Raw genomic sequence first — 18,696 nt, forward strand, 5'->3', positions numbered from 1 at the left:
TATAGAGGTCATGTCCTTTGTCAAGGTGAACCCGTGCCAATGCCCCATGCCAAAGATCATCTGAGAAGGTCACAATTCAGAGACCATTATAGTATATCAGGTCAGCATGAAAAGAATCCTATGTGAAATTTGATTAGCAGGTTCTATTAGCATATTCCTCTGTAGGAACTGTAAATTTGAATTTTTTCTTACAACTCTATGATAAACTATACTAGAATATACAGGTATGTCTACATCTTTCAAAATGTGCTTACTAAAAGATTGTAACTTTAGAGGCATGTATACTAGTAACTAGTACTTGTGTCATGTGTCTTATCATTACTCATAAATACTGTTTTCGGTGACTTATGTTTGGAGATGATAGTGTTCAAGGCCACATGCTGATATCCAATAGAACAAAATCAGTTGAAAGTGGGATTCCTATTTGACAGGCCATGTTAATTTCTGTAAACCCAGAAAGAGAAGAAAAATTGATTTGTAGAAGGGCAAAATAGGGTACCTATTAACATAGTGAAAACATTTCACAGGCCTAAAATAACTAGTAAGAGGAAAGGTGAAACAGTTTTATACCATAAAAGAGAATTCTACTTTTGATTTAACCCAAATCAGCATGAATTTTAAAATCATCTCTAGAATTCAAAATGGCAATATACAATTGTAATCTCATTCATGATAATTATCCCAAAAGTTGAAGCCTTGGGTTAATATATGACCAAAGGTTTAAGAATCCTTTTTCTTCCCCAAATCATCCCATGAGTCACGGCTAAACTTGAGCCCCAAAGTTAGTTCTTTCTTTTTCCCTTCTTCCCCATTCTGTTTGATCCAATACAAGTTTTTGATATCACAGTTAAACCCAGCATAAGGAAGTCCATTTTCTTTCTTACCAGATTCAAAATGATTTTTACTTTTGCTGCATATTTGGTTATTCTAAGCAACAGGATCGAGCATGGCCTCAGTATGAAACAGAATGTAAGAAAGTGAATAAACACACAAATCTACAAAAAGATTTTTGCAAGCCCATAGACTGAAGGAAATGAAACTGGTAAAGGGCTGGGAAACTTATGGGCTTCTTAATGGGCAAAACCAAGTGATTCCTAAGAGCTATAATCCAGATTATGTTTCTTTTATAAATAATCTATAGATTTTCCTCTAAATACAAAAAAAATTAAAGAAATTATTAAAGCCCGTACTTAATACAAAACACAGTTAAAGGAAGGAAATCTCCCATTTGGAGCCCTATCTAATCTGGTTTCTGGACAAGTTGGGGGATAGTTCATCACACTCTTGAAGCCTTAGTTTCTCAATCCCCTACACAGTGGCCTCAACCTTTGTTATTTCTCAGGGCTACTCTGGGTCTGGATGCTCAAGGTAGCTGTTCTGTACAGTCCAAATGGTCTGGGATGGGAAGACCGGTTATAATCGTCAAGCACTTGTTCCACACAGTGAAGGTGGGGCACACGGGCTGTGCAAGTGCCACATCAAAGGTGTAGAGGTGGATGGAGTTCAAAGCATCATAAAAAGCAATGGAGCCATTATCATAGTCCAGCAGGATGCCTACGCGCCTAAGGTGGGGGGCTGGCTCAATGGGGATTTCCTTGCTGTTATGCCTCACCACCCAGTTATTGTTGCAGCGGCAGAGGGCCCAGGAAGCAGAATTCTTCCCAATCCATTCATGTTTTGGTGCCGATTTGTATGCAAGGCCAATAGCATACCTGCAGAGACAAGAGCAGTGATAAAAACAATAAGTCATATTGCATGCAAGTAAAATTTTTTCTGTGAGCCACAAGGGCTTTTAAAATGTCATTTGTTGTCCCTGGTTACTCCTTTTAAGTAAGTAATTAAATCTAATCTAAATACGCATCTTTATACTTCCCAGACACATAAAGGTGGAAGGTGACCAGTGTGTTGGCCTACTTTTCTTTTTTTCAGCTTCAATGTTACCAGACAATCTTGGCTTTCCATTATACTGCTCTGTTTCCCTTTTATTAATGCCTGTACATTAAATTCTCTGAACCAGTGCTGATCAATCCTGATCTTTCTGTAGTAATTGAAGTCTTTCTCTCTGTTGAGTATGGTCAACAGAAGCCCCATATAGCTACTGGGCATTGGAACTGTGGTTGGTGAACCTGTGAAATCAACCTTAAATTTATAGATAACTCATGATTTAGGATGCAAGATTTTATAAAAAAAAAAAAAAACCTTATAAAAATAAGGTACTGTCAGCAAAATCATCCTTTGAGTTTGGATCTTCTCCTGAGCTTGTGATACACAGTGCCATCCTTTTGCATGATATTGGGCATCAGGTGAGGAAACAACTGATGCCATACACTACAGGCTACTGAAGACAATATGGGATATAAGATAATCAAGACTTCATTACATGTAGGGCTTTGTGCTAAAGGAGTGAGCCTGACTGAAAGCTCATGTAAGTGATCTGAGAACATTTAAGGCAGGCCAGGCTGAGTAATGATGTTCATGAGGGTAGGCTTCAGAAAAAATTTCAATTAATAACATTTTCATTTTTCCATGGGATTATCAACATATAAACTCAGCATTAAGTATGAAACCACATCTATCTATCTATCTATCTATCTATCTATCTATCTATCTATCTATCTATCTAATCTATCTACCTATCTGAAACACAGTTTCACACTGTGGCCTAGAATGGCCTCAAGCTCTCAGAAGACTTCTGTTTTCAGACTTCTGAGTGGTAGGACTTGAGCCACCAGCCCTGCTTGTAATGAATTAATTTTAATTAAGTTTATTTAAATAGATACATATGGGGAGCAAGGCTGCCACACTGGGAAGCACGATTCTATAAAAGCTTACTTATTCAACAGACTTTAAACTTTTCAATTGCTGTCATAGCTGCCATTCATCCATGGTTTTGAATGTACTTTGGCAAAGGCAAATGGGAGAATGATTTACATTTATAGGTTAAGTCTTTTGTCATCATTCAATCTCTATGTCTCATCTATAGCACAGGAGCAATTATAGTCTCCATGTCCTCAAGTTAAAGACTACAAGAAAAATTCATTTTAATCCAGATCACTATGTCTAGCATGTAATGCTCAGTAAGTACTATTTTATTTCATTTTAAATCCAGATCACAATGTCTAGCATGTCATGCTCAGTAAGTACTATTTTATTATTTCTACCCAAGGACATACTATCTAATAATCAAAACCAGAATTTAAACTTAGGATGACTCAAAAGGCCACAAGTATAATTGACAGTTTATACTGTATTACTCTCACCAAAAATTGCGCAATTAATCGCTGACTTTTTTTTATTATATTTAATACTACATTTTAAAGTTTTAATATTTTTGAGATGCCTAAAGAAATGACATATGAAGAGCAAATACTGTTCTTCCAAACACCAGAGTCTGGTTCCCAGTACCTATATGTGCTTGCTCACAACCACCTGCAACTCTAGCTCTAGGGGATCCAACATCCTCTTTTGGCTTCTACAGAAAGACAAACAGACAGACACAAACACACATACACACACACACACAAACAGATGCACAGACACACAGACAGATACACACACCATTCAAAACAAAAACACAACAAACAAACAGACAAACAAAATCCCCTAAGAATAAATCTTATGGATTCAGTGAGGAAAGAAAAAAAAAGAAGTAATATTAAAGTTGAGTGGGAAGGAATGGGAGGGTTGATAATGGGGTAACAGAAGGAGTTGAAGAAAGGGGTCTAAGTGCAAAATACATTGTATGAAATTCTAAAATAATTAATAAAAACATTTTAAAATTCACTGGACAGACAGCTATTGAGTTATTCTAAATATTCCTCCTTAAAACATTTTAAAATTCACTGGACAGACAGTTATTGAGTTATTCTAAATATTCCTCCTTACTACTTAAAAATAAGAAATTTCCTATCTTAATCTCTTTTTATATAACTGAGATATGCCCTTAATACTTATAACATTACACAGTTATTATAATAAGCCAAACACATAACTATTAATCAAGAGTGAATAACCCCAAGATCAACTTTTAATATGTTAGAGCAGAAACCAGACACTGGTTTCTCATTATGATTGGCTTCTAATTGTAATCAAATATTGACATATATTATCTTACCTTGAGCAGAGAAACAAAAAACAAAAAACAAAACAAAACAAAAAAACCTTCACTGGTCTTTGTTAACAATAACATCTTTAAAAAGAACATCACATTTTGAATCTAAAATACAATCATTTTAAGAGAGAAGTGTGTCTAAAAAAATGCCATAACTAAATTCAGCTTGGTGGCACATGTTTTTAATCCCAGCACTCAGGGAGGCAGAGGCAGGCAAATTGCTATAAGTTCAAGGATACTGTTTACAAAGTGAGTCCAGGACAGCCAAGGCTGCTACATAGAGAAACTCTATCTCAAAAAACATACAAACAAAAATACAGGCACAACTAAAGAAGATGTAATGGGCAATCCATTAAATCAGTGTGGCAGCTGCTCTATTAATCAGTGCCGCACTTTTCTCCCCCCTCTTGTCAATCTCCTGCTCAGAGTTCTGGCTTGCACTACCCAGAAGCCCCTTTTTCATTTGAGTCTGAATTAGACTGTATAATTGCAATATCCTTGCGCAGGATCCAGAAGTTGTAAGAGGGTTGGGGACATTGCTTCTGAATGGCAAACACTAGATATGAGGTTTGATGAGCTTTAGAGGACTCTAGGATGTACCTGCTTTGGCATAAACTGGAGCCATAAACACTTGCCCTGTGTTCCCAGCCCTGTCAGGTATTCCATAAGGTTTTCATTTCCTTTATCTTTTGTAGGTTCTTGAATGACTTCTGTTTATTTGCCAAGAGCTAAACAATATATTTTTGGAATATTTGCCGCGACCACTGTGTGTGTGTGTGTGTGTGTGTGTGTGTGTGTGTGTGTGTCTGTGACAGAGACAGAGACAGAGACAAAGACAGGCAGAATGAGAGAGACAGAGAGACAGAGTGACAAAGAGACAGACAGAGAGAGACAGAGAGAGAGACATAGAGACAGAGACAGAAAGAAAGACAGAGAGAGAGAGTTAGTTTCAGACCCATGTGGAGGTCAGAGTTTAATATTGGATGCTGCCCTCTATTACTCTCTACTTTGTTTGAGACAGGCTTTCTCACTAAATCCAGGCTTAATTAATTTGGTTAGACTGTTAGGCCAGTGATCTCTGGGGAATCCTGTCTTTTTTCTCTCACCTCCATACTAACATTACAGGTATGGGCAACCAATGACTGGCTTTTACACAGACGCCAGTAATCATAACTCAAGTCTTTCTGCTGGCATGGCACCACTTTTCCAACTAAACCATATTCCTAGCCTCATGCTATGCATTTTGTAATTTAAATCATGTTCTGTGAAGATGTATTTTGTGGATTAGAAGACACTATTTTCATTTTCCAGGTAACATGGAACCTCAGTTTGCATCCCCAAATAACAATGACTGCACTGTTGCCTTCTTAATGCTGCATACAATTTTTAAATGAAAGAACTCTAATGTTTATTTCTGATTTGAACCTCTATCAAACCCTTTGAAATAGCCACAGTAGACAGGGCTGACTTCATTCAGAAAAGCAGAAAGTTAAGATTAGAAAAGTCCAGAAATCTCATGCTGCCCTCTTGATTTCTAGTGTTGCTACTAGTAGTATGAACCTATTACTACTGCTTTAGTCATAACACCATTTCATTAACACAAAGTACATGTTAACAGCATTTGAGTGTAAGAAAATAACCAAGTGTACAGTCCATTAAACAAAGGAAAATACCATTATACTATCATTAATCTGTGAAACTATGTACAGATGTTCATTGAGCTTGAAAGTTACAAGCAGAATGTAATGTTCCATTGCGTTGCAAAGTGAGACATGGATAAATTAAAAAGTATAAAAGCTGTGTTTCTTAGAGCAATATTAACATACCCCATTACATAATGGGGATCATAATGTTCATATTAATTTAAAATCAAGCACATATTTCATGAAAAAACATACGTGACACTAACTGTTGTAAGTTAAGATATCACAGGTATTTAATTCCTCGCTATTACCTTCTAGGAAATGTGAAACTACTTTCTACATTGTATTTTTTTCTATTGCCAGGTTTGTATGTAAAGACTGAATGAGTGGCAATTAATTATAGATTTTCTTTTTCTTACCCATGAGTTACTTTGGACATCTGGAGGGTGTTTTAAAGATAATGTTGATCTGTGTTTATGTAACTAAAGTGGTCTAGTGAAAATTTCCACACTATTCATTAATGGCAATGAGATCACAATGATCAGGTATCATTTATCACAAATAATTATTAATGGAGTTATAATCACTTAGACACTAGATTCCAAAATATCAGATAAATACAGCACATCAATTATCTAGAAACATTTGCTTTTCTGCACATGAACTCTATTTCCCTTTGTGCTTTTATCTTGCCTTAAGACAGCTCAAAGTTTCAAGTGCCAGTCTGGGGAAATGGTTCAATAGGTTCAGAGAACTCAAGCCCGATTATCTAGATTCCATGTAAATAGCTAGCTATGCCATTGAAGCTATACTCATGAAATCTCAACAACATGGTTACCAAAACAAGACCTTCACAATTTCAACAATAACATCACAGCATGGATGGAGGAAATCTCATGGGGTCCAACTCATAAATGAAAAGCTATAAGCAATTAACTTCTGAGAGAGGATGATAAATCTTCTCTATGAATGAGCCACTTGATTAGTTATCTACTACCATGTGATCAGCCCCAGAAACATACAGGCAAACCAACACTGAAAAGACTCAGCAGGAAATACACATACACACACACACACACACACACACACACACACACACACACACACACACACACATGCACCCATAATGGTTAAAAGTAGCCACAAAAGAGGAGGTCCCATGAATTTTGGAGAAAAGGGACAGACATGGGGGATGCAGGAAGGAGGAAAGCAAGGAGGAAATGAAATTGTATTTTCATTAAAATTTTATTTTTTGAAAATTATTTATTCTTATTTTATGTACATTAGTGGTCTGCCTGAGTGAGTGTCTCTGTGAGAGTGTCAAATCTCCTGGAACTGGAGCCATAGACAGCCATGAGCTACCATGTCCATGTTGGTCCCTTGGAAAGGCAGGCAGTACTCCTAACCATGGAGATATCTCTACAACACTCTTAATCAAAATTTTAAAAAGAGAGAAAAAAAACTAGGTGTGGTTATATATCTGCACTTGGATCCTTAAACTAGTTTCAGTAAGAGACCTTGTCTCAAAAAATAAGGTGGTGAGCCAGTTAGAAAGCAGCTGGCCTCCATATGTATACACACACAAAGGCCCACACACAAATTTCAAGTGCCAGTGAATTCCACAGCCTTGGAAGAAGTAGAACTTGCTCATTCTTTGACAGAATGTTAAAACATGATAAAGGTCTAGGCAAAGAGAATCCAGAGGATAATAAAGGTGAAAAACTGTCTGCTAGGCTAATACAGATACCATCATAAAGAGAGTGAGGGATAGACACAACTGCAAGCTTATTTCTTAGATTTGGGTTGATTTGTACCCAGCCATGTACACTTTGTGCACATTGCATTATTTGCATAGATTCAAATTAAAATGAATTTATAGTAGAATTTTAGTCATTTTCATCTCTCTCATCTTCCTCCCTCTCCTGTTTGAACCCTTCTCCACAACTTCTTCTGACTTTCATGTCAGCTACCATACTTTGTCAGACTATAAGACGCATCTGACCATAAGACACACCCAGTTTTTAGAGCAGTAAAACAAAGAGAAACAGTAAAAACAGCAATTGGACCATAAGGCACACCCTAATTCCCCCACCCCCAATTTTTGGGGAAAAAAGTGTGTCTTATGGTCTGAAAAATACTGTATCCCTACTTCATGCTCTAAAGCATAATTATAACATTTCAAAACCCTTCAGGGAGTAATGACATACTATGCCAGTTAAAAGCAGAGATCAACAAACTACAAAACAGGGGTCAACTCTGGCCCCTTGTTTTTACAAATGAAGTTCTATTGGCACTTAGCCATACCCATTTCTATATGCATTGTCTGTGCTGCTTCCCTATTATAACAGTCTTGGGCTGGGTACTTGGGACAAAAACTTCCTGGCCTCTAAAATCAAGACATTAACTCTCTTGTCCTTTATTTGTGGGCTCCTAGTTAAAAGTTTGACCCCTGACCACAGAATTTGTAACTACCAACTATGAATTTTAGGGCTTTGGGATCATGCCTTAGTCACCTCATCTGCAAAATAAGAATGACATTAACTACATTGTTTTTCTTTTGCCCTTGAACTCACTCACTATTTACCTAAGGATGACCTTGAACTCCAGCTTGTCCTGCCTTTGCTTGGGATAACAGGCCTGTAATAACATGTTGTATTTCTGTAGTGTTGGGAACACAGACACAGGACAGATCTAGACTCAACCTGTACCTTCAAGTATGAACCCAGTTGAGACTAATCCTTATCAGTTAACTCACAAGTATGTATTTACTAGGATTAATAAATGATTGCTGTTGAAGTCACACTGATTTTTGGTGTTATGTAGCATTATGGTAGGGGTAGGTTTGGTTCTTCAGAATAGATGCTAGTTCTAAATTCATATCCTTGACAAGGTACAGAATAGCATGTGCCTTTTTAAAGTTGCAGGAAATTATACAGAAGCTTCCTACCATGTGCTGCCGCTTATGACCACTTCCCAGTAATGTCGGCCACTATCAATAAACACATTTCCAGCCACTCCATAGCTCCCCTGGCTAGTGAAGCGTTCAGGTGTGTGACTCTTTTTGGATGATGACTCATCACGCTCTACTGTCAGGTTATCATGGGACACCTTCAGTTTTCGATGAGCAGATTTGGGATCCAGTTTAAATGGCTGACCTAGAAACAAGTTGACAAACAAAAAAAGAAGTGAAAACATACTGTTTATTTGAACATAACAAATAATCTTAGAAACAAGTTCACAAATGAAAAAGAAGGGAGAAGGTACTCTTTATTGGAACATAACAAATGATCTATCTTCACAGTCAGATTTAAAAGTCTGAAACAGGGGATGAGATAGCTTAGTGGTTTAGGGCATTAATTGCTCATCCAGCGGACCTGGGTTTGCTTCCCAGCACCCACATGGAAGTTCACAACTATAACTCCAATTCTAGTGGATCTGATTCCCTCTTCTGACTTCTTTGGGCATCAGGCATGTACAGGTACACAGAGATACATGTATGTAAAATACCCATATACATGAAATACAAATAAGGGGGCAATGTCTAAAAGAAGCCTTGACTTATATTTCCTTCCACAAACAGTAGCTTATATTTTAGTATCAATTTAAGATTTATAAACAACTTTAAAAACATTTATTTATTTACAGTCTTTATGATGTGCAAGACATAATTAAAGCAGCAGCACCTCTTTATAGTGCTAGGAACAATAGTGATTAATAAATGTATGGCTATGCTTCCCTAAGTTTCTAGTTAGAAAGGGGTCCAGTATGGTTCTATAACCATTTAACAAAAGAATGAACAAGGATCAAACAAAATGCATGGGAGATCCCAGTATACATGCATTCTGGCTGAAGAACATCCTGGAAAAGAGGAGAAAAATGAAGATCTTATTTTCACGGACTGCTATATTTAATCAAGCCTAAGATACAACTGTGCTAAATAGACTCTGAAGCAGAGAACAAACAAAACAAGATTTCACATCATAATGTAGAGTATTCTAAACGCTTAAACATATCATTCTGAGCTTGAGAAAAGTAAAACAACAACAACAATAACAAAAACAAAACAAAACAAAAAAACCCCAAACAAACCAAAAACAAAAGGAAAAACAAAAGCAACTCTTTAAGTACTTATAGTAACTATACATTTAAATTTTTGAAAAAAATATTAAAAACTAAAAAAAATTCTGGCAGAGCCATCTATAAGCATTTTGATGTAGCTGTTATTTCTTGGCCACTTCAGTATTGGTTCTGAGTACCACTTGTCGATACCACATAGGGTACAAGACATTTAAAGGCAGGAAACATATTACTAATTGATAGTAATGCCACACTGTCCAACTTCATAGCCGGTTAGAATATGCCTTCTACCTAGTATGCAGCTCCCAGGAAATCATAGGGAAAAAGCTTGGTAAATATGACTGTAAGCAAGCATGTTTGGGCTGCAGACACCACAAAGCACTATGTACTCACTCAAATATGGGTGGTGCTGCTTGAATATAAACATAACATCAGAACCTCAAATTTTTGGCCTTTAGGTCAGTGACCAGTAAACTTTTTCTGCAAAGGGTAAGAAAATAAATGTTTTCAGTTATATAGGCCATGTGGTTTCTTTTGTGACTCTGTCATTCTAGTGAGGAAGAAGTCACAAATTGATTAATGGCCATGTATGCTTTATATGTAAATAAGACTTTATTTATGAATATAGGTAGGTAGTCAGATTTGGCACTTGAACTATATACAGTTTACTTATCCTTGTTTTATACATCTGTAGATATCAAAGTAAAGCCAGTTGACAGGCCAATGTGGATTGGAGAATTCTCACAAGGCTTCAACCTTAGAAGAAGAGCTACAGACAAAAACTGATGCTTGTTGGGAAAGGGAGAATGAGTCTTCTATAGGGGCAAGCCCTCTAATAGGTTAGATGATCTAAAGAGATCAGCCTTAAACACATATGAATAACATTAAATGACCTTAGCATGTGGGATTTATAAGTATGTGAGTGTGTGTGTGTATGTGTGTAAATTTATAATTAAAGAATTGAGGTTATGAACTCGAGAAGGCGTGGGAGGGATGTGGAAGAAATTAGAAGAGAAAGAGGAAGAATGATGTAAATACAGTACTCATATCTGAAATTCTCTGAAGAATTTTTGCTATGTATCTTATTGAAACCTTCAGTGTTTTATGAATGTTTGAATTGGATGTCTTATAAATTCTTAAATCTATTTCTAAATGTATCATTTGGTGTTATGGTAATCTTAAACTTCCAAATTTTGGAGCTTATACATGGATATAAAACTGGTAAATGCACACTAAGAATAAATAAAAAATAAATTTAAAGTAAAAAACATAAGCCTGATTTAAAAGGTCTGAGAATGTATCAGGGACTATCAAAGACTATAAAAGCTACTGGATTATACATATAGTTTAAAATTCAAAGTTTAAATTTAACTTATCTTGTGAAAAAAAAGTCTCCAGGGACCTTCATGCTAGCAACTGTTAGGGATAAGACATGCTTTTTCTTAAAACGTTCTATTTTTTTTAAAGGTGAAAGACAAATGTGAGTAAAAATAATTTGACAAAAATGGGAAGAGCAGGAAAAATTCCATCTTGGAGCTCACCATTTACATAGGCCTGAGTACTCTTTGGCCTCTTGCTAGTGATGAATAGCAAAATGTTCAGAAAGATAGGGCTTGAAATGGGCAGGAACTGCCTGCAATGTTCTGCTTGCCTTTGCTTCTCTCTCAGCCACTCACACACACAGCAGGGACCTGCCAGCTTCAGTGGGACCCAAGCCCTGCGTTCTCATTGAGCCAATTCTGTCTGGGCCACAGATGCCTTTCACAAACAAACCATGGCCCATTCTTACCAGCTTTAAGGCTTTGGCTTCAATGAAGACAAATTAGCTTAAGAAGGTAATTAACAATCATGTTACCATTTGTTGAGGACATGACCTTATCCTGGCTACTGTTCTTTTGCTTGGACATCTCTTGTAATAACTTCTGGACATGTTCCCCAGTTTTCAGTCTTCCTTATTTTAATCCACTCACCACACCACAATGTAACAGAGCTTTAAGTTTTGCAAATCCTTATCCAGCCTCTATTATACACACCTGTTACCTGTCAACCTCTCTCCCCTCAAACATTGTTCTCAAAAAATCAACTGCCTCACGATCCGTAATGGATATACCATCTGGTTTTATTTTATTTTGTTTTGTGATACTGTGGGTTGGAACCATGGGTTCACATATTCTAGTCAATCACTCTACCACTGAGTTATAGCCTAAGCTATATCTGACAGGTTCTCACTAAATTTCTCAGGCTGGTTTTGAACTCACTCTGTAGACTAAACTGGCCTTGAAGTTGGAATTTCCTAATAGGTCTTGAACTTGGAATTTTCCTGTAGCTAGGATTACAGGATGATGAGAATAAGCATGGCTACTTTTTGTTTTTGAAAACTCTCTCTCTCTCTCTCTCTCTCTCTCTCTCTCTCTCTCTCTCTCTCTCTCTCTCTCTCTCTCTGTGTGTGTGTGTGTGTGTGTGTGTTTTACTGGGCTTTGTCCTACTACAAAGTCTAGGCTGGTCGAGTTTGGGATCCTGCTTCACTATCCTGAGTGTTGGGTTTATAGGTGTGCTCTTGTGTGCCTAGATTTACAATATGGTCTTTGTCCTTAGCTTCCAGGCTCAGATATCCTCTCGATTTATATCTTATTTTACTATGCTGATCACTTTTCTGATCTACAATATAATCTGCGTTTCTTTGGCCCTTTGTACATGCTGTTCCCTTGTCATGGAACACTCCCTTTTCCTCATATCCCTTAATCTTACCTCACCCTAAAAGCTACCATGGCCATGAAGGGTTATACTCTTTTGAATATCTAGCACTTTTATGCGTTACTGCCATTACAGACTACAGAAATGCAATAACTATGGCTTAATGTTCTGTCTTCCCCAAAGCCTACAAATACTTTGAGAGAAGAACATCTGAAGGAGTTGAATATTGTCATAGTATCCTAAGCCTGTTGTATAACGTCTATAATTTACTAGAAACGCCACCAGTTCTTGAAAGACCAAATACATGCTTAAATGTAAATAAAATGCTGTTGACTAGAGTATGCATACATTAATTTCCATGTGCTATGTGGCTTTAACAAACTATGGCATAATTTTACAGTCATGTTCTTGGAATTGTTTCAAATTTATCTTTCTGACAGCTTTTAAATGGAACTAAATATTTCCACTTTAAAAGAGAAAAACCAAAACCTGCTTTTTTACAAAATGAGAAAAAGCCAAAGACCCCCTAAATGTGATATGATTTCTTAGACTAGACCCTGAGACAGGAACTGAACATTAAAGATAACATGATCAAATCTGAGCTTAGGCAAAAGGAATGCAACAATGTTAACTTCTTAGTTGTGACAAATATTTCAAGGTCATATAAGATACTGACACTAGGGGAAGCTGATGTTCTGTAATGGCTATAGGTTTTCTGGGAATCAATCATCACAAAATAAAATGGTTTTTTAAAGATAATTTAAAAATGAGTCTTACAGCAACATAGATTCCATGTGGCAGGACCTTAGCTTTCTCATGCCTAATCCAGTGCTCTTCTTCTACCCTCTATTGTCCTAAGATCAATGCATGTGTTACTATGCCTTGGGAAAACAGGATATGGTTAAGTGGGAACTCCTTTTGAAAACTCATTAATTGTTTCTGTTGACTGACAACCCCCATGACATGGCGCCACAGTTATATAACATAATATTTCTAGATCAAAAAGATGTAAAGAAAGAAGAGAGGATAAAACAAAACACATGTAGACAGACAGCAACAGTGAGAGCAAAAGGAAAATAACAGAACCATGAGACACAGGATAGGCTGCATCACTTTCTGTGGAGAGAGCTGTCCTGTATACCATGGATGTTTCCTAATGCCTGTCTTCCACTCATTTAATGGCAGCAGCACACATCCCAGTTGTGACTATCCAGAAAAAAAAAAAAGTCTTCAGATATTATTAAATGCTACATAGGCCAGGGTTATGGGAGAAAAGATGGAATTGGCCCTGACTGAGAATTATAGACACAGACAGATATTTGGAACAGAATAAAGAATTTATGAAGAAAGAGTTATGAACTTATTTTCTGCTATGGAAAACTATCCTATCTACGCTATACAGAGCCCCTGCTCTGTTTCAGGCCTTATAAGCACCTATTCTGGTTCTCATAAGAACATCTCCAGGAAGCTCACCCAACAAAACAAAACAAAACAAAAAAAAGAACACCCAACAAAAACAAAGACGGCAAGATGTCTAAAGGACAACGAAAAAGCATACGCAAAAAAAAAAAACCCAAAACAACATGGCGTCTCCAGTTTCCAGCTATCCCAAAGAAAACAACCCAGAGAACTAAAATACAACAGAAATACAAGAAAATGACCTCAAATCCTTAGTAATGAGGATGATAATGGAGGAAACAAATAAAATTCATAATCAAATGCAGGAAGACACAGACAAACAGGTGAGAGACATAAAAGAAGCACATAGAGTGGAACTGGAAAAATTGCAGGAAAATGCAAACAACCAGATGAAAGAAATAAATAAAATGGTTCAAGCTCTGAAGACCTATAAAGAGGCTATGGAAGAAACTCAGGAATATACAAAAAATCAGATGAAAGAAATCAAAAAATCAGTTCAAGATCTGAAAATGAAAATGGATTCAATGATGAACACACACAGACAGAAGAAAAACGAGAACATGAGACCTCAGAGAAGAAGGCGAGCAACACAGAGGTGAGCTTTTCTAACAGAATCCAAGAGATGGAAGAACGAATCTCAGGTCTAGAAGATACAATCACAGATCTTAAAGCAACCATTAAAGAAAATGCCAAATCTGGAAAACTCGTGACACAAAACATCCAAGAGATTAAGGACACCGTGAAAAGAAGAAATCTGAGGATAATAGGCATTGAAGAAAGAGAAGATATCAGACTCCAAGGCCCAGAAACTATTCTCAACAAATCATAGAAGAAAATTTCCCCAATCTAAAGAAAGAGATGCCTATAAACATACAAGAGGCCTACAGGACACCAAATAGAATTGACCAGAAAAGAAAAACTGCCTGCCACATAATAATCAAAACACAAAACATACAGAACAAAGAAAAAATATTAAAAGCTGCAAGGGAAAAGGACCAAATAACACTTAATGGCAAACCTATCAGAATTACACCCAACTTCTCAGCAGAGACCATAAAAGGCAGAAGGGCCTGTTAGCCTTCCTATACACAAATGACAAGCTTGCAGAGGAAGACATTTGGAAAACCACACCTTTCACATTAGCCACAAGCAATATAAAATATCTAGGAGTCACTCTAACTAAGCAAGTGAAGGACTTGTTTGAAAAAATTTTCAAAACTCTGAAGAAAGAGATTAAAGATGACCTGAGAAGATGGAATGATCTTCCTTGTTCATGGATCGGGAGAATTAACATAGTAAAAATGGCCATCCTACCAAAAGCAATCTACAGATTCAATGTAATCCCTATCAGAATACCTATACAAATTTTAAGGACATTGAAAGTTCAATTCTGAACTTCATATGGAAAAACAAAAAACCCAGAATGGCTAAAACAATCTTGTACAATAAAAGGTGCTCCGGAGGAATCTCCATACCTGATCTCAAACCGTACTATAAAGCAATAGTAATTAAAACAGCATGGTACTGGCACAGCAATAGGCTGGTTGATCAGTGGAATCGAATCAAAGACCCAGATATGAATCCACACACATATGGTCACTTGATTTTTGACAAAGAAGCCAAATCCATTCAATGGAAAAAGGATAGCATCTTCAACAAATGGTGCCGGTCTAACTGGAGGTCTATGTGTAAAAAAATGAAACTGGACCCATATTTGTCACCTTGCACAAAACTCAAATCCAAGTGGATTAAAGACCTCAACATAAAACCAGAGACACTAAGCCACTTAGAGGAAAAAGTGGGGAAGAGCCTGGAACATATTGGCACAGGAGACAACTTCCTGAACAGAACACCAACGGCCTAGGCCTTAATGTCAACCATTAATAAATGGGACCTCATGAGGCTGAGAAGCTTTTCTAAGGCAGGAGACACTGTGAAGAGAAGAAAGCGACAGCCTACAGACTGGGAAAAGATCTTCACCAACCCTACATCTGACAAAGGTCTAATATCCAAAATATATAAAGAACTCAAAAAATTAAACACCACCAAATCAAAGAACCCAAGTGAGAAGTGGGGCTTGGAACTAAACAGAGAATTCTCAACAGAGGAATATCAAATGGCTGAGAAACACTTAAAGAAATGCTCAACCTCCTTAGTCATCAGGGAAATGCAAATCAAAACAACTCAGATTCCATCTTACACCCATCAGAATGGCTAAGATCAAAAATTCAAGCGACACTACATGCTGGCGAGGATGTGGGGAGAGAGGAACACTCCTTCATTGCTGGTGGGAATGCAAACTAGTACAGCCACTTTGGAAATCTATCTGGTGCTATCTCAGAAAAATGGGCATAGGACTTCCTCAAGACCCAGCTATTCCACTCCTTGGAATATACCCAGAAGATGCTCCAGCACACAACAAGAAAATTTGCTCAACCATGTTCATAGCAGCCTTATTCATAATAGCCAGAACATGGAAACAGCCTAAGTGTCCTTCATTAGAAGAACGGATAAAGAAACTGTGGTACATATACACTATGGAATACTACTCAGCTATTAAAAGCAAGGAATTCCCTAAATTTGTGGATAAATGGATTGAGCTAGAAATGATCATAATGAGTGAGTTAACCCAGAAGCAGAAAGAATCAAATGGTATATACTCACTTATATCGGCATACTAGCCCAAAGGGCATGTCCCACGAAAGCCTTCACTTACCAGGAAACTGGGACAGAGGGGAGGACATCCTACTGGGACTCTAGATGAGAGAAGCATGGGAGAATAGCAAAGTAGAAGAATCTAGAGGGTCCTAGAAACCTACAAGTAGAACATTACGATAGGCAGATTTGAGCCCAGGGGTCCCGCTCAAACTAAGGCACCAGGCAAGGACAATACAGGCGGTAAACTTTAAGCCTCTACCCAGATCTAGCCAATGGTCAGAACATTCTCCATAGTTGAGTGGAGAGTGGGATATGACTTTCTCACGTACTCTGGTGCCTCACATTTGATCATGTCCCCTGGAGGGGGAGACCGGGTGGCACTCAGAGGAAGAACAGTAGGTTACCAAGAAGAGACTTGATACCCTATGAGCATATACAGGGGGAGGTAATCCCCCTCAGGAACAGTCATAGGGGAGGGGAATAATGGGAAAATGGGGGGGGGGGAGGAATGGGAGGATACAAGGGATGGGATAACCATTGAGATGTAACAAGAATAAATTAGTAAAAAAAAAAAAAAAGAACATCTCCAGGATTATTTTCTCAAGAAACAAGAGCAATGATGTGTGGAGAAGTCAATGGGCACATGGCCTAGAAGACACAGAATCAACTTTGGAACCCAGAGCTAGCTGCTGGGAACCCCAGTACTGCACATTGGCTCTTTCCTTGCTTTTCTGAGCCTGTCAGTGAGGCCTAAGACAGAAAAGTAAAAGAAAGGCAGGAAGGAGTGTTAGCCAAGAGGCAAGCAAATGTGAGATGAGAGCTCAGCTGAGTTCAAAGCACTTACTGTTTGTCTTCAACTTCCCAGGTTCACTGCTGCGGCTGCCTGCCTGGTTAATGGCCTTGACCATGAAGATATACTTGGTGCCACTTTGTAGGCCATGCACAGTGTAGTGGTTCTGCTTGATGTTCGGCACAATCATCCAGCTATCAGCTGAGTTACACAGACCTATAAAGCCAAGAAGACAGGTACAATCTCAGGCAATCTTTGCAGAGTTTTAGGTTATTTGGACTATAAATATTGAGAAATGGACATCATTCTTACTTTTTATATAGGATAACCAATAAATCAGTGTTTAGTGTGCTATCGATATGGAGAACTTACTCTATATTATATGTTCCCTTTGAGTATTCCATCTGGACAAGCCACTGAAAACGCTTATATTTCAAACTCTGATCTGTGTGAACAGGTGCAGCAAATTTTTTTTCCCGGGATCTTACGCACTGAACACACACATGACATGTTATTAAGGGTTGTGTGAAAGAAACAAAAGTCATCACTGATCTATCCCACTCTCTCTTACCCCCTCTTGGTCATTCGAGCTTAGTTTTCATGACTTCGGAGATTCACAGATGGTGAAGCTATATGATGTATGTACTAACTAAAGGCTGAGTTCTTCAACACAGTAGTAGTGTTTTGCCTCCTATATCTCTCTTTCTCATATTCAAGCAAAAGTGCCTTTGCAGTTGCTCCCTCTAAAAAGGAAGGATATTGCCATCGGTTTTAGATTTGGTCATATGAAAGGCTAACCATAAATGACATTGTGTTTGTTCTAAGAATTGGCTAAAGGATTTCTGTTGGTCCACTGCATCACTGTAATTACCATAGGAGTAACATTTCGTAGACAGTCTGTTTGTTTCAACAAATGAGAAATGGAGAGAAGCTATTCTGATTATTTTTATGTCAACTTGACACAAGCTAGAATCATTTTGGAAGAGGACATTTTAATTGCAAAAATGCTCCACTAGATTGGCCTATGGGAAAGTCTATGGGGGCATTTTTGGACTAGTGATTGAGGTGGGAGAGGCCAACTCACTGTGTGTGGTGATACCCTGGGGCTGGTGGTCCTGGGTGCTATAAGAAAGCAGGATGTGCAAGCCAGTAGAGTAGGACTCCAGTAGGTAGGACTTCTATATCAGCTCCTGCCTTCTCCAGGTTACTTCCCTGCTTGAGTTCCCTGACTTCCCTCAATGTGAAAGTATAAGTGAAATTAAACCCTTTCCTATCCAAGTTGTTTTTTATCCCATTATTTCACC

The 18,696-nt window shown here is 37.7% G+C and overlaps 1 protein-coding gene across 6 annotated transcripts in view; it reads right to left on the minus strand.

Annotated features, from left to right (window-relative positions):
- Window positions 1–701: 701 nt before the first annotated feature.
- Window positions 702–18,696, minus strand: part of Mid1 (midline 1) — a 351,166-nt gene continuing 333,171 nt past the window's right edge. For all 6 annotated transcript variants that reach the window (XM_051141312.1, XM_051141306.1, XM_051141311.1 and 3 more), the window contains exons 8-10: window positions 17,447–17,608; window positions 8,702–8,909; window positions 702–1,712 (exon numbers count right to left, since the gene is read on the minus strand). In XM_051141312.1, coding sequence (XP_050997269.1) covers window positions 1,364–1,712; window positions 8,702–8,909; window positions 17,447–17,608 — 719 coding nt within the window. In that variant the 3' untranslated portion in view covers window positions 702–1,363. The remainder of the gene's footprint in view (window positions 1,713–8,701; window positions 8,910–17,446; window positions 17,609–18,696) is intronic.

Source organism: Acomys russatus, chromosome X (genome assembly GCF_903995435.1).
Source record: "Acomys russatus chromosome X, mAcoRus1.1, whole genome shotgun sequence".
Taxonomy (NCBI): Eukaryota; Metazoa; Chordata; class Mammalia; order Rodentia; family Muridae; genus Acomys; species Acomys russatus.